Source organism: Lytechinus pictus, chromosome 3 (assembly GCF_037042905.1).
Source record: "Lytechinus pictus isolate F3 Inbred chromosome 3, Lp3.0, whole genome shotgun sequence".
Classification (NCBI taxonomy): domain Eukaryota; kingdom Metazoa; phylum Echinodermata; class Echinoidea; order Temnopleuroida; family Toxopneustidae; genus Lytechinus; species Lytechinus pictus.
The window spans coordinates 43,496,210-43,522,160 of record NC_087247.1 but is presented as its reverse complement, the minus strand read 5'-3'; the positions used below and the strand labels follow the sequence as shown (position 1 = coordinate 43,522,160).

Here is a 25,951-nt window from a genome sequence, read left to right as displayed (position 1 = left end):
AAAGGGTAGTCCTAATATAGTCACTTCTAAGCTTTATATATATATATATATATATATATATATATATATATATATATATATATATATATATATATATATATATATATAGTATGATGATAAGTTTACTTCTACCAATCGCTGTTGAGTTGTGAATATTAAACATAATGAGATGAGGCGAGGCCAACTCAACAGATGACGCAGATGAAGCAAATAATGGTGTCCTAGCTGCGTCATCTGTTGAGTTGGCCTCGCCTCATCTCATTATATATATATATATATGTGTGTGTGTGTGTGTGAGATTATACATGTACAACGTACAGCTTTGGCAACTCTTTTATATAAATAGTTTGTGAAAGAAATGGATGAAGAGAATTAACAATGGTAGGCGTAGCTTAAATCAAGGTTCCCTAGAGCTATCTGCCCTCTTGGAAAAATTGGCGATGCCGAAAAAATGTCTCTGCCGGGAATCGAACCCGGGCCCCCAACTTTGAACGCTGATGCCTTAACCACTAGACCACAGAGACGGGTTAGTGGCTAGGGCGACCCCGATCCGGTTGACCGTCAGATAGACAGATTTTCGACACTATATATACCAATATTTCCTATGTCGGGTGTAGGTGGGTTTTGAACAATGACAAAATTCTTTTCCAAGTCTTAATTCCCCTCATCTTATTTTATTCACTCGCCTTCCTCTTATTTTCCCCTTCTTTTTTTCTCCTCTCTTTTCCCCGCTTTTTTTTCTTTCGATCTTTCCCCCTTTTTTTTTGCTCCGCCAATTAATAGGGGGCTCCACTGGATCCGCCTATGCATAACATTGCTTTATCATCAGGAGTTGAAAAATAGTTAGGTGTCATTTTCCCCAAAATCTTCATATTTTAGATAAATAAGAAATAAAAACTTATATCGATCTGTGCTAAACTGCTAGTTACTTCTCAACACAGACATTTCAGATTACAATTTTTTATTCAGTGGTGACATATCATGATAGAAAATATAATATGAATCATAGATTTGACATTCATATATTTCTATGAAACGATGTGTGAAAATAACAGACACTAGAATATATATTTGGCACGAATATTACTTTTTTCTTCAAAGAAATTTATACCTGAAATTCAATTAACCGCTCTGTTCGAAAATTATCCGCTCGACTAACTCGATCCGGATTATTATAATACAAATATCGATTGCTTTGGATTGGATGGAGTCCGGATAGTAAAGGTAATTTGAGTGTGGAAATCAGTGTATACAATTTGACGAATCATTTCAAATTTTGTAAAATAAGTTCTACATGCAAGATAAACGTTTTGGGGCACGTTTTGGGGTATAGCATTTTATGTAATGTGATCTAAAGTGTGATACCCATTTGAGAATAGCGTTAGAATTAATGTTAGATGCCTCTGCTCGTGTTGTGTGGTCCCGTTCATTTAGTTTTGTGTTTGATACCGCTGTCGATCGTCGATCTGTCATTGCATTGCTGCATATATAATCGGGGCATGGGCCGCATTAGACAGGAATAACCGTCGTTTCTGGGGATTTATTCAACGATTTCTGACATTTTACTATATCATCCCCATTCACCGACGGTAGTGTGTTCGTATATATACGAACCTCGTATTAGTGTGAGTGGTTAATGCGAGCCTGCATGTGTAATGAGGTCAGCAATTCGGAGGACGGGTTTTGTCCAGATTTTTATTTTTTTGAAATCTAAATGACATACCGTAAGGGCACTAGTATTCAACCCGTTTGGAGAGTTTCCTCAAATGTATAGAAATATAGAATTTACCTGAATTTCAGACCCGTCTTATTTCCAAGAGCAAATGCTGGTTATTCTTTTTCCGTTATTTTTTTCTTCAACCCGTCGACTGTGTGCATGGGCAGGCGATCGAATTATACGGCGATGGTTTTTGGCACTAGTATTCAATCCGTCGGCCCTGTCTTTCAATCTGCCCTTGTCCCATCCGACTATGGACTAGACCAATTGAGATGAGACCAAACAGGGAATTAATCAAAGCCAGAGACTTACATAAATCTAGATATAATTTAGCAATCTAAACCATTTTGAAATTAGCCATCTATCATCACTAGGTTGAATACTATTACTAGTGCATTTCAGTGCAAAAGGTCATCGCCGCATAATTCGATCCTCCGCGCATACAGTTGACAGATTGATAAAGAAAATACCGACAACAGATTACACTGGAAATAACAAAGGTATGAAAAATAAGATAAATTTCCTATTTCTAAATATTTGGGGGAATTTGTCAAAATCTTTGAATTATGCCGGGTTGAATACTAGTGCCCATACGGTATTATCTTGAACGAAGGCCCACTATTTTTGTTAGACTCTAATTTTTTTTTGGATACTTTATAAGTTCTAAGAAAATAACAAAAATATACGTTACCGATGATTTATTCCTTATTTTTTTAATTATGTATGGGTGAGTGGAGCCAACGCAGTTCAGTGGAACAACCAAACTACAGAGACTGAAATGAAGCTTTTGGTCTAGGGCCGCATTTGCCCCGGGGACGTCGACACGTCTTTAGACTGTGTTCGGGCTGCCGCAGTAAGGGCCGCATTTAGAGCAGAAGGCCAGCATCAGCCATCAAGGGAAGAGTAGACAGGAGGCAGAGAGCAAAAATCATTCACTAACGAACGTGTGCTTACTCTCCATGGAGCCAGGGATTGCGTCCCATTCATGTGCGTGTACCGCGAAAAAAAACTGAAACTTAGTTACGCCCCGAGATCGAGAATTATACCGTACTTCTAAACAAAAAAGATCTAAATCTATGATCTAACTTTTAGCCCTAATAATGTAAATCAAATCGGATACAACATCATTTCCCAAATTTCTACGATATTTATTTCATTTTAAAACAAGAATTAATAAAAAAAACAAGAAAAATATTATGAAAAGACGGGGAAACCTTGCCGCGATTTTTACCTCACCATCTTGTTCTCTTTGTTTTTCGCCAAGCTACAAAAAGATGCATAATACAATGACCATGCAATCCTTCAGCAAGATCTTGCAGCATTATCAAATTGGGCAAAACTGGGATCTGTTCCTAAGTCAACTTCCTATAAATACCTTGGGGTGACCATCACAGAAGATATCCTCCAAAGCTGCTCGTACTCTTGGGATCATATGTTGAGCCTTGGGTAAATGCACTCATCCTACGAACGAGGTTATAATGGGTAAATGCAGGGTTGTAATAAAAAACTTTTTTTTTAAACAAATAAAACGTTTTTATTGTTTAAAACATTTTAAAGCCCTTGGACTGCTTATTCTTTAAATCGAAAATACGGATTAATATGGATTGATGTGCACAATTGAACAGGGAGGAAAGGAACATGACAAAGCAATGGAGAAAGGGAGAATAAAGGGGAAAGAGAAAGAAGAGAAAAGGAGTGGTGTTGACTGTTCTAGAGTTTTAGTTACAGTAGTTAGAAGTAAATAAGACACCTCATAAGAAATAAAAGTATTTTTAAAAAATTCATCTAAAATCACATCCATGCGCGTGTTTTTTAAAACCCGTTTTAAAACATGTTTTAAAACATACCATTTTAAACGTGCCAACCCTGGGTAAATGTGATCTTACATTGACGAGTGGATACCATGCGCGACCAAAAAACACGTAAAAAGGATGTCTTTTTCAAAATAGGGCATGTTACGTACGTAATGTAATAAGGTTGTCAAAAACACTAAAATAATGAAAAAAGTGTATCCTTTTTCGCTAGGAAGCTACGTGTATAGGGTCATATTTGCGATGGTATAAAAAAATTAAGACTAAATTGTTTTATAAAGAATGTACTTTTTGCCCCAAGAGTCAACACTACATGTTTAGATTACGATTTGCACGAGGTGTAGCTGTACTAAACCCAACGATGTTGGTGGAGGTAAAACTGACGACTTACGTTCGTGACATAACAATTAAAATATTGCTGTACTTGTTTAGGGGTTCTATTCAGGGAATACTTGCCAAGAGTATCGTTTTATTTCCAATACTTGTTAAGGGTAGGGTTTCATCACACGCCAATACTTGTTAAAGGGTGCATTTTCAGAATATGGAAAATATGTGTTTAGGGTGCTTTTCGAGACCCCATGGTCGCGCATGGTATCCACTCGTCAATGGAAGTGCCCCCCCCCCCCCCAGGGCTACTTGGCTACTTAGAAACCTTTTATGAATTTCATGAACCGCTTCTTATTATACATGAGAGCTTCTTAAATTTGATGACATATCAGGAGAAAAAGCTGACAAGATATAGCTTTTGCTATTGTATATTAATCATAAAATTGCCTAGTTTTAAAAAGCAAATTTGATAAAACTGCAGTTATTGTGATATATTCGGAAATACATCTAATAAAAATGATAGCAGAGGCGAAATATGCATCATATATGTAAACCATGAAGACCAAAGGCAGAGCATTCACTTGAATAGAAAATGAAATTATGGGTACGTAATTTCATAACTTAGAAATCACATGTGGACGTTGTGATGGGTACATGTACCTTCGGGAATTGGGATATTAAATTTAATTATGTAATTTATGTAAGTATAAAACCATGGAATTTTTTCTTAATGAAATAATCAATTTTGTTTATGATTTAAAACTTCAAAATATGCAACAAAGAAGATTTGAATCTGTAGACACCAAAACATGATTTAACAAATTGTACAGTAGTGATTAATTCTATCAAAATATTGATAAGGATCTGAAACAAAGAATGCGAGTGTGGTTATAGATGGCCTGACTTGTCAGAATTCTTATCAATTTAGTAATTTAACTATTTGTAAATAAAAGTTTTTAATCACGTTTTACCAAGCATTTTTTTATCAGGGGACTTGTGGAGCTCTGATGCCTCTAACTCTATTCATTTTTTTTTCTTTCAGCACACTTGTCCTTCATCAGACTTCTTTTTGTGTGTTGAGTCTTGATATTCTCCAAGATGACAGCAGAAAGAGACCAGTCTGTGCTGGCAAGCAGTGCTCGGTCAGCATCTTACAACATGGTACTTCAGGTAATTCACTGGCCTGTTTATATATTTCAATTGAAACACCTCTTCAAGAATACATCAGAAAATGTTTGACAAATCAAATTTTACACCAAGTATGAATAAATGCAGATTGCAGCATATTGAAATGGTTAGATGTATGTATGCGGCATCATAAAAGATGAAAGAGAAGTGACTGCATTGTTTGTTGATTGTTTTACTTTGGTGAAACACTTTTGCTTTATATGGGTAAAAAGTCCAGTAATACTACAAGCATAATTACAAAAAATTATGTCAAAGCTGTTTAAAAGAGAAAAACATTTCAGGATAAGATACAGTTATGAAAAGTATGAGAATAATCTAATTTTCGATGCTTAATTTGATTTTGGGTTGTAATTTCAGGAAAGAAAGTCTCTGGGCAATATCAATTTAATCACTTAATTTCAAGCACTCCTATGTATTACAGGGACAAAGATAAATTTAATGGGGTTTTTTGTGTGTGTGTTTTGTTAAGTGTCCTATGCCACATCATCATGTTGCCAATTTAATCAGTGAGCACACCTCAGAATTATTGATCGATATTAACAGTACTACATGTGTCTTTGACTTTCTAGTTTCTGGATATGTTACAGTAATAAGAGATTGAGTAAACAAATCCTCTATACATGTAGAATGAAGTACAATGAAGTATATTCATGTAGAATGAAGTATATTCTCAAAGTCTCTTAGTCTTTGCCATTCTGTAAGTTGAAACTAGACAAAGCATATTCACACCAATGAGACCAAATGACACCATTTCGGGGTCAGAAAATTATCAGATTTAAGGATGTGACATATTTAAGAATTTTCTGAATTATCTTGGTGACTACCAAATTCTTCCTTCAAATAGAGTTACAGGTACTACTAGGCTCATATAGGGGAGACCAGGGAGAAATGGAACTTTTTTGTATTAATGGGAAAGATTCCTTGCAACTTTTTGATTTTTTTTTTCAAGCTAGGCCATTATCATACATACTGAAGTATATAATGAAGTATGTACGGTATTGCCACCCCTACATTATTCTATTTTGTGTGATTAATGATTTTGTAAACCCTTAATTTTGGGGTAACATGGGACACCCCAAGGTGCAATGGGACATCAAGAGGGACATATGAACATATTGGACAAAATTAGACATATATATGGGGTGAAATGGGACGATCACAAAAGAATCAGTAAATCCTCACTTAGGAGATTGATGATAAAGCAAACTATTTTTAATGAAGATATTAGGCAAAATGAGATGAATTTGTGTACAGAAGGCCCTTTACAAGCTCTATTAACAGTCACTCGGTTGAGGAAAAAAAACATAATCGCAGAATATTTTGAAATTTCCCCTCTTTACAAAGTGCATACACCATTTTCGCCTTTTCTTCCTGAAAGTTCCTTTTTACTAGTAACAGGTAGGCCTACACATTATTCTGGACTTCAAATTAAAGATATCATATTATAGATGATCTACATGTATTCTTAACGTCGTAACTCTGGGTCGTAACTTTGTAATTTAACACTGTCTTTTGAAGAACACAAACAACACTTAAACAACTGTTGCATGCAAAAACACTCAACAATAAGAACAAGTCAAAATATAACAATTTAACTATTTCATACCAATTCTCTCATAAAATCATTGTTTTCCTTGAATATAAAACCTGAATGTAAATTTGCTATGAGATGTGCCTGGATTGTATTAACAATTATACAAACCTTTAAGCGATAAGTTTTATTTAAAAATCTGTTAGTATTACAATTACAAAATGTTGTAAGCTTTCAGTCTAGTTGACACAAAGCTGCAAATCAGACTGACATTTTCCCTCCTTGAAAAAACATGATTATTTGTAAAACAATGGAAAAAAAAACTTCTGAATTTGGCATGTCTACTTTGTTTGCCTGTGCCATTTCATAGGCCATATTCTTTACACTTGCCAGTGTCAAACCGTAGAACATCTTCAAAGATTTTGCTTGATAGTTTACAGTGCATCCTCCAAATGTTTGGGTAACATGCATGGATGTTGGTAGCCAGGTACTAGATGAGCTTCATGATTCAATGTGCACTTTTTCATATATCTTGCCAATGTTGATTTTTTACTCCAATGCCATCCGCAGCATGGCGAAATGATTTTCCCTCCTCAATTACTACCATAACTGCGTCAAGCATTTGTTTGTAAAAAGGTTAGTCCTTTATTTGTTTTTCATTGGTATGTTCTAGGCATTTCGTCCACCTAAAAAATGTAAATAGAGAAAGTCTAGAGTAATGGGAACCAGGTCTACATCCATGACAATAACCATTTCGATTGTTTTTATCATTTTATAGGCTTTTACTCCAAAAACAAAAAGAAGTATATTGGGATAATTAATGAATTGCGGAAGATACTTGTCTATTATTTTAGGAAAAACAAAACAAAATAAAGTGTGGAAATAATTTATTGGTTTGCTCTTAAATTAGTTCTGGGAGAAAAATAAGGTCATCTCGAAGCACTATAGCTTGAGAAAGTCATTTAGTGTGCAATAAAGTTGTTAAGATAAGGATGTCTATTTCACAGTAATGGAATTTTAATTGCACAAGTAAAACTTACACGTGCTGGGGAGTAATGGGACAGTAGGGAGAAATGGGACAGTGTGTCCCATTTCTCCTCCTTAGTAACAAAAATAAATAAAATTGGCAGTCACTGTTTCTAACCTGTCTTTTATCAAACAATTTTATCTTCAGAAGTTTGCCCAATTATTAAGTTACTAAATAGCATAATATAGGACCTACCAGATCTATATATACTTGATATTTTACTCACAAGAAACGAAAAAGTATCTAAAAAGGGGTATAAAAAGAAACTCATTTATGACCTGTAGAGTAGCTGATATATCTCATTTGAGCTATGCCTAGGCACACATTTTTTTCTGATGTAACCGGCTTGCTGATTGGCTGATTATTTGTCAAGTTACATGAGTGTCCCATTTCTCCCCGTGTCCCATTAATGTCAATGTATTAGTAACCTTCTTACTCTTTGCAAAAACGATCATGTTGGTTCTATATTGAATAAGAAATTTATTTTATTATTTATTTATTGACCACTCGTGGGATGGAACATCCTATCAGCAAATATGCTGTTTTTCATACGGGTCCATTGCAGTTTGAAAATGTATGAGCTGATGATTTCAGACACAAACTATTTTTTACGCATTGCATAAAATTAAAAAAAAATATTTTAACTCTTTACTCCAATAATGTGAATACATGTATGGTTTAACTCAATAAGCAACATGTAAAATTATGTAAGAAGTAATAAGTTACTCTGATACATTAAACTCTCTTGTTTATCACAGCTTTAAATAAAGTATGTGAAGCTTTATAATAGAGAGTTGCAGCATTTTTCTATCTGAATGTTTGTATTCTATGTTAGGTGATGTTCCGTGTTGTCACATTCATGCTGAATGCCTTCATCATCAAGTATGGCTATGTGCATGAGGATATGTTAGGAGTCGTCAATGTTAGGTGAGTAACGCTGCACTCTACTGTTATTGATTTAATGTGTTTTTACTTAGCAATTTGGATTGACACATTGAAACCATATGAATAAATTCTTCTGAATATGGGAATGTTGCCCGGATTATTTTCAATTTGGTAAAAATTAAAATAAATGAACTAATGGTTGGCAACGAATATAGAAATCAATATATCTGTTCTAATTTTATCAGTCTGTGGGTAAATTTTAAGAAGAATTGGTCAACTTGAAAACATTGCATTTCTATACAATATGGTAGAGATATTTGTGTTTTTCCAATATTTTGAATAAGATCATTGAACTTTTTTCTCTTGACCCCTTCTAGTACATTGATGTACATGGTAACAATACTAAAATGATTAAACAGATGGCAAAAAATACTTGTTAAAGGCTATGCAATTCAGTACTAAAAAACCTGTTTGTAACTATTTCCCTCTTTATCGCAACAACTAATATTTTAACATATTTCTTTATTCTGCTACCTATTATTACATAAAGCTGTGTGATAGTAACTGGAACTTTTTTCTTTTCTTTTTAAAATTCAGATTGATGCTTCTATACTCCACCATACTTTTTATAGCTAGAGAGGCATTCCGCAGAGCTTGTCTTAGTCAGAGTAGTAAACACTACTGGCCACAAGTTATCAACCTTCTTTGGTGCTCGTGAGTATTTTTATTTCTCAACAAGGGAAATGAGTATTATGTAAAATGCAACTTCAAAACGTTTAAATTGTAAAAATGGACTGATGATCTTTCGCTTGTGTTTGTGTGTGTGTATTTGAGTTTTGTCAGACGTGTATCAATCAGATATGATTATTTACGTCTGGGACCGACCTTTAACGTCACCATCCGAAAGACGTGACCAGGGCTCGAACCTCTGCATCAATTTGTAACTTCCCCGCATAGCTTAGTTAACAGGCGCACGCCACAACGCCCAGTTGTGTTTGTGTTTGTGTTACAGTTGCCTGATTTATAGTTAATATGATGCATCATTTTTGGCGAATCTGAAAGTTTCATTTAGGTACCCCTTATTAATAATCAAATAACATAATTCTTTTGACATCAATTCTGCATCTTCAGTATAAAAACTCTGTAGGTGACATGATTATCGGTTTATCCTATTCATTATTGGAACTATATTTTCCTGTGCTTCTTTTTACGTTTGTCCTTCAGGTTTCCACTTGGTGTAGTATGTGCCACCGTGTTAAGTTATGTCTGGATAGCCTTATTGTCTCACCCAGACCCTGAGATTGTTCCACATTACAATACTTCTGTCCTGGTCTTTGCCTTCTCAGCTGTGATTGAACTTGTAGCTGAACCTTTCTGGGTGGTTGGCCAGGCCATGCTTTTTGTTCGTCTCAAGGTAAATTAAGATTATTTTTGTGTTGCGCAATTCAACAGACATGACACTTCAGAGAGCTTCAAAGCATCATACTTTAAAATTTACAGTAGTCAAACAGTTATTACTGAATATATCAGACACATTTAGTAAATTTCCAAAATGTTATTGAACAGTTTGAGGGAAACCTGATTGCCCTGTCCAGAATACTTGGGAATGTGAATGAATGCCCCCGCTAATGCTAATCACGCTGACAAAACCAAAGATACTACAAGGGGAAGATCGCACAGTACATAGACCGCGTAATGAAACGCTGAATTTCGTACGTGGGGAAGGGCGCCCCACAGTGTTGAGTAAGTAAACTTGCGCACGTATGTAGCTTCATAAAATAAAACATTTTTTACTATTACAATGCAGATCAAGGGAAATATCCACTGATACATATAGCTGATTAATCATCCTCTGTGTCGTTAAAGCGCATAGCATAAAATATGCGCAGATCATTAACTGCACAAACTGTGGAATGTCCTTAAATGTGGGAAATTTTGATTAACTTCCTATTTCTCTTTTTTTTTGTCCCTGATCATTCTTCACATTCAGCAAACTCTTATTATAGAAACTGACAGCTGCATGTAGTCGAAACCTAAAAAAAAAAAAACAAGATCATGCTCCCTTTCCATGCTGCATAGTCCAACGTGAAGATTCTTGATGTTGGTTGTCTGCTCTTTTCAGATACTCTCTTCGCTAATGACTTAATGTGAAAAAATCATTGAAATATCGAACAAAACTTGATCACAGACTTCTATGAATTACTATAAAAAAATTGTCACACGGTACAGTCAAACCACCAAAATCTGAATGATCTGAATGCCTTGTTATGCAACATTAGTTGTGATGGATCATCCATAAATGTGGTATGTTTTTGCAAGGCCTGCTTACAAGTCACGCAACTGTGTTTTGCAAGTACTTTTTTTGCAATGTACCCAGTGACATAAACTATCACATTCTTCTCACATTGATCTTCAATGATACCTACATCATTACAGAAATTAACAAACTCATCTTCATTTGGTTCTGTACCATCATCTAAACATACTGGATTTGAGATGATCTTTGAAGGTTTCCATGGTGGAGAGAATATTGAGAGGTTTTACGGTAAACACCATGTATGTAGTCCTGAAAAGGACTGTTTGTTATTCTTTCTTGAATATATATTAGCTCTGAAAAGAACTGTTATCGACGTTTAGACCAGCGTGTTCTGGTCGTCATCAGGAAAAACCTCTCAATATACTGGATTTGATTGTGTTTTCTTGTGTGTGGCCGATTAAAAAAAATCGTCCTCATCCACTTCACAATTCTGGTCACCCATAGGTGCCATCATTTTGGTGCACATTACCTGCTTCAGAGCTGCTCTGAACTCGTTTGCAGTTGGGTCGTCTCTGTGCTCTCCTCTGTTTCTAATGATAGAGAACAGATTCTCCGGGTGGGTGTTTCATAAAGCTGTTCGTAAGTTAAGAGCGACGTTAAGAACGACTGGTGATCATTTCTTGTGGTAAATGGTATATTCATTGGCGACGACATAGCGCGTAAGAAAGGATCACCAGTCGTTCTTAACTTACGAACAGCTTTATGAAACGGCCCCCAGGCAATCTTGTTTGAGCCTGTTAACAAAAATTTAAAGTTGTCAATGCTGGTTAACTCCTCAAATGGTTGAATAGTGCACACATAGTCAACACCCATCCATTCAAGCAGGCTATTCTTTCTTTAGAACCTTCTTTAAGTTGCCATTTCTTTCTCCACTCTATACAATCTTTCCAAAAATTAACATGCACTGAACATAGTTTGACACCTCTTCTGTGAATGTTGGTATCCTTCAAGCTTCTAGAGTTGAATGAATCAAATAACTTATCCATTTGTTCCAAAAATTCAGCAGTGTATACTGCCTCTGATGGCAACTTGCCAAGTGCAGAATATGTTAATATACCTGCTGCTACACTGTGAATCAAGACTTGGGAAACAAGACATACCCTCATAGCTGAAAAAGTTGGGAGCTCTATGTTGGGAGCTTAATTTCATGTCCATCTACAACAAATATATGTCTCATTAGATTGTTTCGAACACTCTTCAACAAATATATATTTTCTGAATATTGCCTGCATCTGTCTTCGACTCAAAATAGGGCTTGTTTGGATTTACACCCAACTCTGCAAACATCTTTTGATTATTTGACCCCTGATCACAGAGAACAATCTTAACTGTAAAACCTGCCCTTTTTTACACATTCAAGTAATAGCACCTTCTGTGTACTGGCAGGTGTAGTTGCATTAGATAATAAATACCCCACTGGTTGCTTCCATTTACTTGCTATCCCTCTCACCATGAAAACAAGTGCCTGTGTGGCAATATTTTTTGTTTGCTCTAAAGAACCAAAGTCCTCCATACCTTCAATGATATACTTGTGAAGGTCATAGTAAAGTCCTGCTTTCAGACTCATCTCATTAATAGTAATTACACAGATCTTGTCCCTTGCATTCATTGTTTTTGCTTTTTTGGCCAACACGTCAAATGTTGACCATAGTAGATTGCGAGACAAATGAATACCCTCTAGCGATTATTTCAGTCCGCAATAATGAACCTATTTAGTATGTCAAATGTGGTTTGTTTAAACCCAGGTTGAACTCTTACCTGCTCTAACCACCTCCTGAGGGACCGTTCATGGGGTAGAGCAAAAATCTTTCGGCAAACCTGTATGCACTGGGACTTTGATAATGAAGAGAAAATGCCATCAGTTTATCCTTCTCTGTATACCTTCTCCCCTTCAGACGTCGCTTCCCCATTCATAACTGGCTCGCAAAAAATCTAATGCTGTGTTATCTAGATATTTTTATTCAAGATTCAAGATTTATTAAACATATGATCGCAGTTTGTTACTGCTGAATTGGCAAAATGTTTTACAAAAAAGCATAAAAATATATTTTGAAGCATTTGAGATAATATCTTTGACTGATTTGAACTTTGATGATTTTTCAAGTGATACCTTCAATGAGTTCATTTTGGCTTTGAGATGGTGAATCTTGACTCGCTTTGTACTCTTCTTGCTTGACTCTGGAACCGTTTCTAAAAAAAAGAGAACAGTAGTAAACAATTAGAGGTACTTGTTCACTTTCTTTGTTAGATTAACTTTGTTGCTGACGTACATACACTGCAATTAATTACATTTCAGGAGTAGTGACATATACATGTAGCATGCATAGCTAATCAAATAACCAGAACCCTTAGTATCAAAATGACAGAGGCATGAACATGCAGTTACAAGGTCAATGTTATGAAATTCAAGGAATGATTGTTATATTGGAGGATTAGGAATGTCAAAAAGTGTAGGCACTGCATTCCAAACCAATCTTCCAGAAGTCAATATCATTGAAGGCTCAAAAAGAACAGAACAGAATCTGCAATTCTTGCTTAAGTAATCTGATGACTTATCGCGTAAATCATCTCTTCTGCAAAATTGAATCTATTGAGAACACCTGTAAATAATGCATAAAATAAATCAAACATGATTGATTCTGACATTTCCCACATCAGCTACAGGATGGTGCACATACTAGAAAAGATTGTTAAAAAAACTTTAAAAAATAGTCAAAAGGTATAACAGGTTTCCTGCTTATTTTTATTTGTCAAGTTGACTTTGAGATAATTGAATTTGTTCATATTGTTGGAGGCTAGGCCTGGGTAAATAATTTTCATTCAATACATTTTGACAGTTTAATATCAATTTTCTCACTTTGGTGTACCCCCCCCCCCCCCCCAGTTTTGGAAACCACTCAGTCTTAAAAAAAAGTATGAAAGTTATAAAAAAAAAATTTAAGAAACTGTTTCAAAACAATCCAATTTCGAAAAGAATTTCATTGATGATGATGATAGTGGTAGTCACCACTATCATCATCAGAGTATTAACAAGCATTGATGATGCCAACAATGATAATAATGATGAAATGACAGCAATGACAATGATAATGATAGTAGTCTGTATAATTCAATATAAAAAAAATGCCACCTGGGACAGTTTGCCAAAAACTTGAACATTAAATTGATCAATGAAAATCATGACAATTGCTATATTTTCAGCCTTATACTGTAAGTCTTACAGGTGAAGCGGTTACAGGCTAGATGAGATTGGAACATGTAATCATAATTATTATCAGTAATAAAGGTGCCATAAAAAGGATTTATATCACAGACCAAAATATAAACCTCATAAAACAAAGAATATTAAGACATTGATGCAAATTGAATTAAACTTTAAAAAGGAAAAATTGCTGAAAGGAATCATGCATATCCCAATTATTCAGAGAAATTACAACACGGGCAGATCCAGGATTTTACAAGGGAGGGGGGGCATTTTGGTATAGGAAAAAAATTGACGAGAAAAAAAAAGGGTTCTCAGTACAAAATGGAGATCATTTTGTTCCAGGAAAAAAATGTTCCTCACTTACATATGACATATAGGCTTATGCCCCTCAAGATTACTTGGTTTATGGGGGGGGGGGGGGGTAGGCATAGGCTCGATGTGCCCCTACCTGGATCTGCTGGTGATGCCACATTCATTCTAAAGTCCTAAATAAACTAAACTTAAGTACATGTAGAAGTCTAGATCTAACAGTTAGGTCTGAAGTAGAGACTAGAGTCAATTGTCATTGACTAGACCTAGACCTAGATCTATGTCAAGTTAGATCTAACATTTTAGTCCCTCCTTCAGTCCTTGTCCTGCTTGTCTTGACTCGAGTAGGCTCTAGTCTGATCTAATGCGACTCCCTTTCCTTCATTTCTTTTTTTTTTTTTGGGGGGGGGGGATGTTTCACCAAAACATCCATGGCACATCTAACGTAAGTTAGATCTAGATAAATTTCTAGATCTAACGTAACGTTAGACTTAAATCTCAACTCAAGGTTATAGGCCTACATGTAGGCTAGGCCCTAATCCGACTCTAACTAAAATGTCCAACACTAGTTCTACATAGATCTACATAAGTACGTTACACTTAAAACCAAAACAAAAGATCTATCTAGTTAGGCCTAACGCCAAAAAACTGTACAGTTGCAATACACTACACCATACACACGACAACAGACAATTAACACACACCAAATCTCTGGTAGGCCTACGTATGTAGACCCTGACTAACGTTAGATATCTACCTTAGATATGGACCGATTAAATTCTTGCAATGAATTCCACATTATGTTTTGCAGTTGTATAAGTCATCGACAAATATTGATAATCGTCAGTCCCAGATAAACATTCAAATTCAAATCCAGAACAATCCAATTATTAACAAAAATGTCAGCATACCTTTGCTTGTCTGTTGGAAATCTAAAGAACCGGCCTTTTCTGACAGTTGTTTGAGCAATTTACAGTAGAGCAAGCTGCTCCGGGCCCCCCTTTCGACGTGCTCGCTATTGTTTTTTAACTTGCTGCACACTGCGCCGCGCCAAAATAAACTCAACTTTGCTTACTCAAAGCTGTTGGGCGCGCTTCCCCATGAAGAAAATCGCCGAAGTGTCCAATCTTCCCCTTGTAGTATCTTTGACAAAACCGACTCCAGGCTGACCAAAGCTATTGCGTTATGACATACCATTGGTTGGTTTGGATTCAGTTGTGTGACTGTAGCATAAAGGACACTTTCCTGATATCACTTGTCTACAACATAACCACCATGCTGTATTTTCACTCTCCCATCAAGAAAAAGTAATCTGAATAGCAAATTAGATGCCAATCGAGTATTTGCAATGAGATCTTTTTTTTTACAAACACTTCAAAATCAAAGTAAATTGTTATCATATTATCACAGATGTTGATCTAGTAAGTTATGGTATAGTTAAGCAAGCCAAACATTGTGAAATAATGAGAATTTGCTGAAAACAGAAAATGTTAGAAATTGCCAATGCAGAGAAGGGCATGTTAGCTTGGTTATTCACTATAGCTTGGAAAATGACCCATTGATTGACAAATGCTTTGCTTATTTTTGCTTATTACTGAGTAATTTCTAATTTCTATCAGAATGATTTGGCAAATTCTAGTATTTACATCTTTACAAACACTTAGTTGGTCATGTTGTTAGATTTTGTCTTAACTCTTATTTGTGATTAATTCCACAAATAGTATGTTATTGTTGTTTATGTTTTATATAACAGGTTGTGATTGAAGGGATTGCTATAGCTTTCCGATGTTCATTGACTGTCTTTCTACTTCTTATTAACCCTCATATTGGTGTCACTGCTTTTTGTGTTGCTCAGGTAAGTTAAAAGCAAAGCTGTTTGGTACTCATTTTGCACTATGTATAAAGACAAATTAATTGATTCTTAAGTACACTTTGTACTATTTATTTATCTTTTTTTCAGAATCATGAAATACAAAGAGTCAATCAACTTAGCCCGCTCGTATTGAAATCGATATATCATGAAGCTTGACTTCTGGACATCAGTAAAATCAACATTACACACATGGAATTAAATTGGAAATCTGTGTCTCTAAAACCTTATCAACACTTTTTGAATTATTATTCAGTATTATTCAGTTTTACTCATCAAATATATTATCAAATGAAAACCAAAATAAGGCATGTCCATACATTATATCATTTATTAAATCTCTGAAGTTTTCTTTCGGAAAAAAGAAGTAGGCATACAGTAAATAAAAATCACATGTTTGAAATTTGTTATTTGTGTGAACTTTCCTGAAACAGAACATGGATATTTGTATTTACATGTAAATGATTGTAAGTCCAGTAACTCATTACACAGAGATGTGCAATCTTCTGCAAATTTGCAATGGCCAATAAGGATTACTGTTGCATCTTCATTTGTTCAAATGTCTGATCAGTTACCAATCAGAAATGATGTTTCAAATTTACACTTTTCACACATTTGTGTGTGGTAGGGCCCAACTGGAATCAAGTCCAGAAAGAAAAAATTTGGCAAATTTTGTCGTCTTTATTTCTATGTGTACATCTATTGCACTGGTCTCAGTTCATATACTGCTCCTATTTTATCATATTTCAGATTGTGTACAGCTATGTCTGTGTATTCCTATACTTCCTGTACTTCTCCAACTATGCCACATTCCTTTCCAAGAAAGATGATACATTTCCAATGAAAGAAGCCAGAGATTTCTTTCCCCGCCATCTTCCAGACAAGGTAAATAAGATAAAAAGATGGGGTAGGTTAAAACATTTTAGCTTGTGTGTAAGATGAGTTATTACTGCTATACTCTTTGAATACTAAGACTAAAGTTTTAAATAAGGTGCGAAATCTACACCAGAGGGGAGGGGAAGGGGAAATTGAGCTTTTGTTATAACAATATTGTATTGTATTATATACAATAATATGCACTGCATCACAGAAGAAAATATTTCTGTAAAATACAATATCTATTTTGTTCAAATAACATACATTAGAACATCACTGCAATTTATCAATACTAGTCATTAACTAATTATGAAATTATGCAGCACTAAACCTGCTGTACATTTCAATCAAATACTGCACCTCTCTTTTTTCAAGCACTTAATGTTGATAAATGATGAATTTTTCTATTGTTGTTCTTGTTGTTGATGGCAGCCTTGGACGAGTCCAGAGTTGGCCAGATTGACTTGGAGTTTCTTCAAGCAAGGATTCCTAAAGCAGCTTTTAACTGAAGGCAAGTATTTTTGATGATTCATATGTATGTGACCTGTTCTAGACAGTTCATTTGGAATTCTAAATGGTACCAGACAACACATTTGTTAATTTATGAAATGGTTTGCAGTAGGTAATTCCAAGTACATTTTTTTTCTTCACACTTCAAGAGAATCCTTAAAACCAAGCAAACAACAGCAACCCCTTCCCCGTAAAAATAATGATAAAGTGAAAATTGTGCTGAATAATGGAATCGGTGATTTAGTAATGTCTTTAACAGAGAAGAAATATCAGAAACTATGATTTATATCTTTGTTTATTGCATAGAGATTAGTAATAAAAATATTTTTAAAGGACAATGACTTTGGACTGTTTCATTTACCCCATATTTTTCTGTATGCATTGGTAATTTGTAGGTGAACGCTATGTGATGACCCTATTGAATGTGCTGAGTTTCAGTGATCAAGGAATCTATGATGCAGTAAACAATCTGGGTGCATTAGCTGCTAGGTTCATCTTCTTGCCCATAGAAGAGAGTGGTTACCTCTTCTTTGCACAAACACTGAAGAGGGGCCAGGGCTTCAAGCAACAAGATAAGGTACAAATATCTAGAGTTTGTTTAGGTATTCATAGATTTAGGATGTTGTGTTCATCTCCTTTCCTAAATTCAGGAGTAATCGCTATATCTTTGCATAAACCCTATTTATGATGAATTATAGTCCCTTATTCACTTGTTAAACAACAAAACAAATCACATGTTCGTTTTTCAGTAAGTGCTTTCAATGAAATTACAGTCAAACCTGTCTTAGCAGCCACCTGTCTATAGTGGCCACCTGCGTATAGTGGCCAATTCAAATTCCCCTGCAGGAAATTCATGTGTTGTAGACCCTGTCTATAATGGCCACCTGTCTAACGTGGCTAGTGGCCACTCATTTTGCATCCCTCGGTCTATATCCCACCCTCTATAGTGGCCACTAAAAATCAGCTTCACCGAAACTTATACCTTGCACTTGCAGCTTCATCTTAACACAAATGTTACTCTTAGAAATAACAATTATACAATCTACATAATTATTTGGTGGATTGAAATAGATACACGTATGCAATATTATATACAGGTCTATACAAAAAAATTAACTCATTAAAAATACATACTCTACATGTACATGTATGTCATTACATTGCACAGTATCTACAATACAATCAAAGATGGCGGCTGACCTGTCTATAGTGGCCTCTTTTGTTGATTCCCATTGTGGCCACTATACACAGGTTTGATTGTATTTGTGTTCTTGATTATGTAGTTTTTTGGTATACAGTATAGATCTAGTGATCATCATGGACTGATGCAGTTCTTTGATATTCTCTTTCTCTTCAGGATTCTATTCAGTTAGCCTCCAAAGTGTTACAGAGTCTGCTAAAGTTTGTTGTTCTTATTGGATCCATCGTCCTCATCTTTGGTTATGCCTATTCCTACCTCCTTCTAGACCTATATGCTGGTCCTGTTTTAAGTTCCCCACCAGGTAGGTCTAAATTCATGTTAGGAACAACAGGGGGGGGGGGGGTAGCAGACCTGTGCTAATTCTTGACTCAGAACAATGAGGCCAACAATATTTATTCCATTCTTACTTCACTGGCCATGATAAATTGAGAGCATTTCATTTTCTCATATATACTTAAAAAAACAGACAAATAATTTAGGAAGGTCCCATGTATAGGGGGCCAGACTTAACATATTTTTACTTTTTAGGAATTGCCCAGATATATGGTCATAGTGAACTCTCTTTACTTACATACATGCTAATGCATTTTGTAGACTTCACATCTGTCCCCATTCCAAGTTCCTTGCAAGATAGACCCAAATAGAAATAGAGTGGAAGTTTGATTATGAATGGCTGGCTATAAAAGTTAGTCATCACTGCTCAAAATAATTTTTATATCCAAAGATAATTTTGATTTTAGTATGACTAAATGTTTATTCACATAATCTTTTAAGGTCCCAAGCTCCTACGTTGGTTCTGCGTCTATGTTCTACTGATTGCTATTAATGGGACCACCGAGTGTTTTGTGTTTGCTGCTATGAGTCAACATGATGTAGACAGGTAAATAATGTTTTTGGGTGTTACACAAAAAGATACACTTAATGTGTACAATTAATTGTAACTTTGTGTGCATGGTTTGCCATAGACTTAATTGTAAAACTGATTGTATCTTTTTATGTAATAGGGCTCAGGTCACCTGTATTTGTAATTGGGAGTGTTGCAAGATACTTTTTTGCATATAATTGCAAATATCAATTACAAAGTTAATATTTACATTTTTTCCTGTTGCTTGAATCAGGCCAATGATCGATTGTAAATTAGAAATTCATTACAAGAATTATGATTGATTGCAATCTTCTTGTAATGCCCCTTTGGATGCATCCTATGTGATTGTTTGTTCAAATATTCATCCTACCTGTGAATTTTGTATACTTACAGATATAATACCAAGATGCTTGGGTTTTCACTCGTCTTTCTTTCATCTTCATGGTACCTTACCAAAACTATTGGTAGTGTAGGCTTCATCTTAGCTAACTGTCTCAACATGTTGGCAAGAATTATACACAGGTAAGTCCTAGTCCTGTAGTGCATCAACCCATGAAAGTTCTTTAGTTTGAAATATTTTACAACAATTTAAGCCTTAAACTTGCACAATATCAAGGTCTTTAAAATTTGTCATGTTGTTGTTTATGGTTAGATACCTGGTAAAATTGGTGTTGGACATTGTTTTTTTCTGAATATAAATTGAAAAATCATCACAGACTTATTACTGTTAATTGGATGATGATGATATTGATAATTAGCTGATTTCATGTTTGCATTCTAAATTATTTCCCAATACACTGTACAACAAGACTGTATCCTATCTAATTAATGTAAAGGTTATGAAAGTAAGTGCAAAATATATAAATATTATATGCATGTTAACACTTCTTTAATAGTTCAGCAGTCAGTTTCCTTTTGTAACATGAAATATACATTGTATTGCATAAGTTAGGGAAGAAGATTGAATGGAGTTACAAAAATATAAAATGATTTCAATTTTTTGAACAAAATCATAAACATCTTTGTTAGAAGATACATTATGAATGAAAAATTACATTACTAGACATAAACGAGTAAAGAAAGAATGTGAGGCTAACATAGATGTTTAAAAAATAATTCTTAAAATTTTGTTGAGGCATTACCGTACATGAAAAGGTAGCTTGTTCTAAAGGATGACTCAGAAATGTGCTGCTGTACAAATTGAGTATCAGTGCATGGGACTAGTACAAAGTTTTAGAATGATTTTGTCATTATCGACGTCATCCATCAATATATTTGTTCTTCAAATGTTGAATGTTGTGCTTCAAATTATATAAATCAACTAGGGTCTCAAAATGTTCGAGTTTGTTTGATTCCTTGACTCCTACTAAAATTGTTCAATTTCTGAATATTTTCTTTCACATTTTTTTTTCTACAGCCAGTCATACAATCATCCCTGATATTCTTAGAATTGTCCCAAAATAATGACAATTTAATCTGTATTTGAATGTTTATCAAATCAATAATCAGTAGTATGTTCATTCATTCTTTTAAAGTTCCATGTTCTTCTTTTTTTTCTGTGCAGTATATATTTCATTGCTAAATTCTACTCTGGGAGTCCATTCAAGCCCCTGAAAGGCTTGATACCATCAGTGTATGTTCTAATCACGCTAGCATTTTCCTGGCTAATCACAACCATGTCAGAAGTAAGTCCATATCACATCATCTACAAAATTGTTTGTACTTTTTTTGTTGAACAATTATTCTCTTTTATGATTTACAAAGTTATGCAAAACACACCCTGCATCACCTCAAAATACTCTCTCTTGTGGGTTTCATAAGTAATATGTAAAAATTTAGATTAGTAAGTTCATCTACCATTTTTTTTCTCTGTCTCTGCCTCTCTTTCTCTTCCTCCCCTCCCCCACCCTCTCTCTCTCTGTAATTCATTTCAGAAATAAATAAATGGTTTCTGACATGTTTTACTAATTATAGAAGAATTTGGTTTTCATGGCATCTTTTTATAGATCATGAAACCAATAGAGAAAGAATATTTTGTGAAGGGTATTAAGAATTTGTTATTGTGTGAAAGATTTATTATTTCTTTTCCTGTTGAAGATATATCAAGTGAATAATTTGTTAATCGATTTGTATATTCCCAGCTGAAGTATAAGCAGACGACATGGTCGCATCGATTCACCCATATAGGCATTGGTGGTGCCTGCCTCCTAGGTGTCTTGATAGTCATCATCTTCACAGAAACCCAACTTATCTCCTTCATCAGGGAGCAATGGAAAGAGAGAAGGAAAGCTATAGAAGTGAGGAGATCAAGACCTAAAGAAGAGGAGGCGAAGGAGCAAGATAGATATGAAGATGAAACTATACCTGGAAAGGAGAAGGTACAGTGAGTGCAGCTAGGACTCTTTAAAGTTGTGAAATTGGTCAGAGAATAGAGATGGAATGCTCAGAGAGAGACCAAAGAAACTGACAGAATGACATAGGAAAAAGAAGAGAGGACAAACAACATGATTGACTATAAATTATAAGTGGAAGGTACAATAAGCGTGGTTGAGAAGTCTGGAATTTATGAAAATGGAAGCATGTGAAAGGAATGCTCAACACAATTCCACTGTGGAAGAAAAGAGTGAAGAAAGAAAAGGTGAAGATAGACTCTGATGAGAGGAAGGTATAATGAATGAAGCAACTAATATGAGAAATCTAAGAACCAAAACAAAATTGAAATCCACTGGATCACCTGCCTAATCTATAATCAAATTTTGTTAAATACAACACATATAAACCTAGTAATTTGTATGTTTTTCCTCACTTTTTAAGAATTGCAAGGATATTGCTTGTGGTGATGGGATGACAATTTTGGGTGAAAGAACAAGTTTTTAGGAATTTTTTTAAATTGCATTACAGTTTGTGTAATTGTCCTTTCTTACTGGAATAATTCTTAAAAGAAATTGTGAAATAATGTAATCATGATGATCAAGAGTATTATTGATACGGCGTGTTTCATATTTTGATAATCATAATCTTCTCTTCTGGAATGACTTGTTCTCATCTGCATTCCATTTTGATACACACAATATTTATAATACAGAAGAGAAAACAAATCTAAAATAAAGACAATGACCTCATGACTTGTAGATATTTGGCTTTCGGCTTCATATTTCTAACTTATATAACTTGCTCATTTTAATCGATATGAGCCCTGTACTTTGTGTTTGGGTATTTGTTGAGTCTTCTATGGACTGATTCAATCTTCTTTCTGATGATTTGTAGTTGTTAGATATTCAGGCCCGTGTTCTGAAGTCAGGGTTAACTTAGACCATGGTCTAAGTCTGTGCTGAAATTATGGGAGACAAAATTTCTAACATTCTTTTTATACTGTATATTTCTTATGTTTGCTATTTTGTTTCCTTTTGCTTTCATAATGTAGAAAAATACTCCAAAATACTTCAGTTATCATTCCCAGACCATTGGGTGTCATATGAGTTATAAATTGGATGTGTACTGTTAGGGATTTGTGCCCCAATTGGCTCTCCATAGTCAATCCACAACTTTAAACCAGGGTTTAATTTAAACTTAGAGTTCAGAATACGGGCCTCAGTATTTAATCAATTTTGTCAAATATCTATTTCTATTGCTTTTGTAATACTTTCTGTTCAGGGTGTTCATGGGTTTCTAATTTTTTTGTTATATCAGATATCTGTCAGATTTTTGTTACAAGTTTTTATAGTTCTGCAGTCAATATTTATTCAGACTTTAAAACCAAATCCAGGGGTAAGCATTTTTGAGAAATGAAAATTACATTGTGCCAATTTTTAAAGAAGTTGTTAACCCAAACCTTTTTTGTTTAATGATTTAATGTCCCAGCTAATTATTGTTGTTCAATTCTGCTGCCAAGCCCTGTCTAACTAAGCATTTAGTCGTTATGTAAATATAAACTTTACAATCAGATAGTGAGATACTATTCTTGAAGTTAAGATTTACAGATAACAACTTTGTATTTTTTGTTCTAGAAATATTTTGCAGAAGTTCATTGTTCCAGATACTATGTTGAACTATCTGAATACTGGCATCTATCCAAATCTTACACATACCACCAAAATGTTGCTACTTGTTCCTATTGAATCATAGTTATGCAAATAAATTATGGTAGGTTTATATTAACTTCCTAATGCTTGCCACAGCCTTATATTCTCTGAAAGAACAAAGTACATGAGCAGAGACATGCTCAAGTTTATTTTGTTTGTTTTTTTATCATTAAGAGTGTTTGGAGCTCAATGCTCTGTGCAAAGGTTGTTTTTATTCTTTGTATTTTTATTCTAACTTTATTAACATGCATTTAATGCATTATCAAAGTTTGTTAATTCTCAAAGTACTTACATTAACATATTAATCTTTTGTGTGGAAACTTTTAAAATATTACCAATGTGCCTTCTTTACATAAATTATTCTAGATGATGAAGTAAATTCTTGTAGTAGAATATATAAAAGCATTTCAACTCATAGATTCTACATCAGATAAAACATTACAGAGTTTATTCCCATGTACGTTCATTATTTATTATTTTCTCTCACTAAGTTTTTGTTATCAAAGACCATGAGTGTTTGCATTTATTCGATTTTACCTGTATTATTTTGAAAGCTTCAAATTTGACTCTTTATACTCTTTTGCCTTAATGTTTATTTTATGCAAAAAATATTTGTTAATGTAAACTAAAGGCATCTTTTAAGTTCAGCTACTAACTTGGGTTGCAATGTGTTCTGTGATGTTTTGCTAAATCAGTGTAATATGAATAACATTTCAAAATGAAACCAATGTAGTTCAGAATAGAGCATTTCTATGAAAGACATGATGACTATTATTAATGCCATGATGAAAAGTTCAGGTGTTCATGTTTATGTATGTGTCAAAGATTTTTCATCTCATTTCAATTAATGTTGGCTGTTTATATCAATATTTACTTTACACATCCAAACAAAGAATGAAAAGGGATTCAAAATTGGAAGTGTATACAGACAGCAAAAAATACAAATGTTTTATTTATTGTCAGCAATTATTTTGGTGATTTGTTCTTCTATTCCTCTTATTGTTTGGCTTAAAATGTGATGAAAATTAAAGGATGAATGTCATATTTTGTTATGTTACTCTTTGAAGAGGATGTTTTTAAATCGATGAAAAACTCAGAATTCCTGTCTTGCATTGTTAAAAAATAGTTTGTCTGAAATGTTTAGATTTGACTTTGTAAAGCTTTGAAAGCTTGCTTTTTTTTTCTTTATTTAGTCACCAAGGAGTGGTGGCTAGAAATGGACTTCTATTTTTCTACATCCAAAATGTGCTGATTAAAATATTGCACCAGATAAATGTTATTGTGCAAGTGCCTTTCTCTTTCTCTCACCCTATCAGCCCCCACCCCCCCCCCCAAAAAAAAAAAGAAGCAAAGACGATAACTAGCTTTAATTCCAGTGGGGGAGTGTTTGGCTGGGTGGTCTGTTTTTTTTTTGTGTGTGTATTTGTGGGTTTTTTTTCAAGTGTAAGGAATTGTACAATTGTCCTTTGAGACAATAACCCAAGGATTTTGAACAAACTTCACGATTTCACAGTGTTGAATAAGCAGTGTGTATATCTCTCCACCTGCCTATTTATTTATTTATCTATCCATCCATTTATTTATCTATCTTTTTATCTATCTTTCGATCTATTTATCTTTTGATCTATCTATCTTTTGATCTATCTATCTTTCACTTTATCTATCCTTTGATCTATCTATCTTTCGATGTATCTATCCATCCATCCATTTGTTTATCTATCTTTTGATCTATTTATCTTTTGATGTATCTATCTATCCATTTATTTATCTAACTTTTTATCTGTCTTTCGATCTATTTATCTTTTGATGTATCTATCCATTTATTTATCTATCTATCTTTTGATCTATTTATCTTTTGATCTATCTATCTTTTGATCTATCTATCTTTCACTCTATCTATCCTTCGATCTATCTATCTTTTGATGTATCTATCCATCCATTTATTTATCTATCTTTGCATCTATCTATCCGTCTTTCGATCTATCTTTTGATCTAGTTATCCTTTGATCTATCTATCCTTCGATCTATCTATCTTTCGATGTATCTATCTATCCGTCCGTCTGTCTATCTATCTATTCCATCTATCTATCCATCCATCTATTTATCTATCTTGCGATCTATCTATCTTTTGATCTATTTATCTTTTGATCTATCTATCTTTCACTTTATCTATCCTTTGATCTATCTATCTTTCGATGTATCTATCCATCCATCCATTTGTTTATCTATC

The 25,951-nt window shown here is 34.3% G+C and overlaps 1 protein-coding gene across 1 annotated transcript; it reads left to right on the top strand.

Annotated features, from left to right (window-relative positions):
• The first annotated feature begins 1,152 nt into the window (after positions 1–1,152).
• On the top strand, positions 1,153–25,245 carry LOC129257178 (protein RFT1 homolog). The gene is made up of 14 exons (XM_054895450.2): positions 1,153–1,224; positions 4,898–5,025; positions 8,437–8,528; positions 9,084–9,200; positions 9,711–9,900; positions 16,071–16,172; positions 16,938–17,072; positions 17,496–17,574; positions 17,969–18,150; positions 18,931–19,075; positions 19,549–19,654; positions 20,033–20,161; positions 21,204–21,324; positions 21,781–25,245. The coding sequence occupies exons 2-14, from the start codon at positions 4,954–4,956 to the stop codon at positions 22,024–22,026; spliced, it is 1,716 nt and encodes a 571-aa protein (XP_054751425.2). The 5' UTR covers positions 1,153–1,224; positions 4,898–4,953; the 3' UTR covers positions 22,027–25,245.
• Positions 25,246–25,951: the final 706 nt, after the last annotated feature.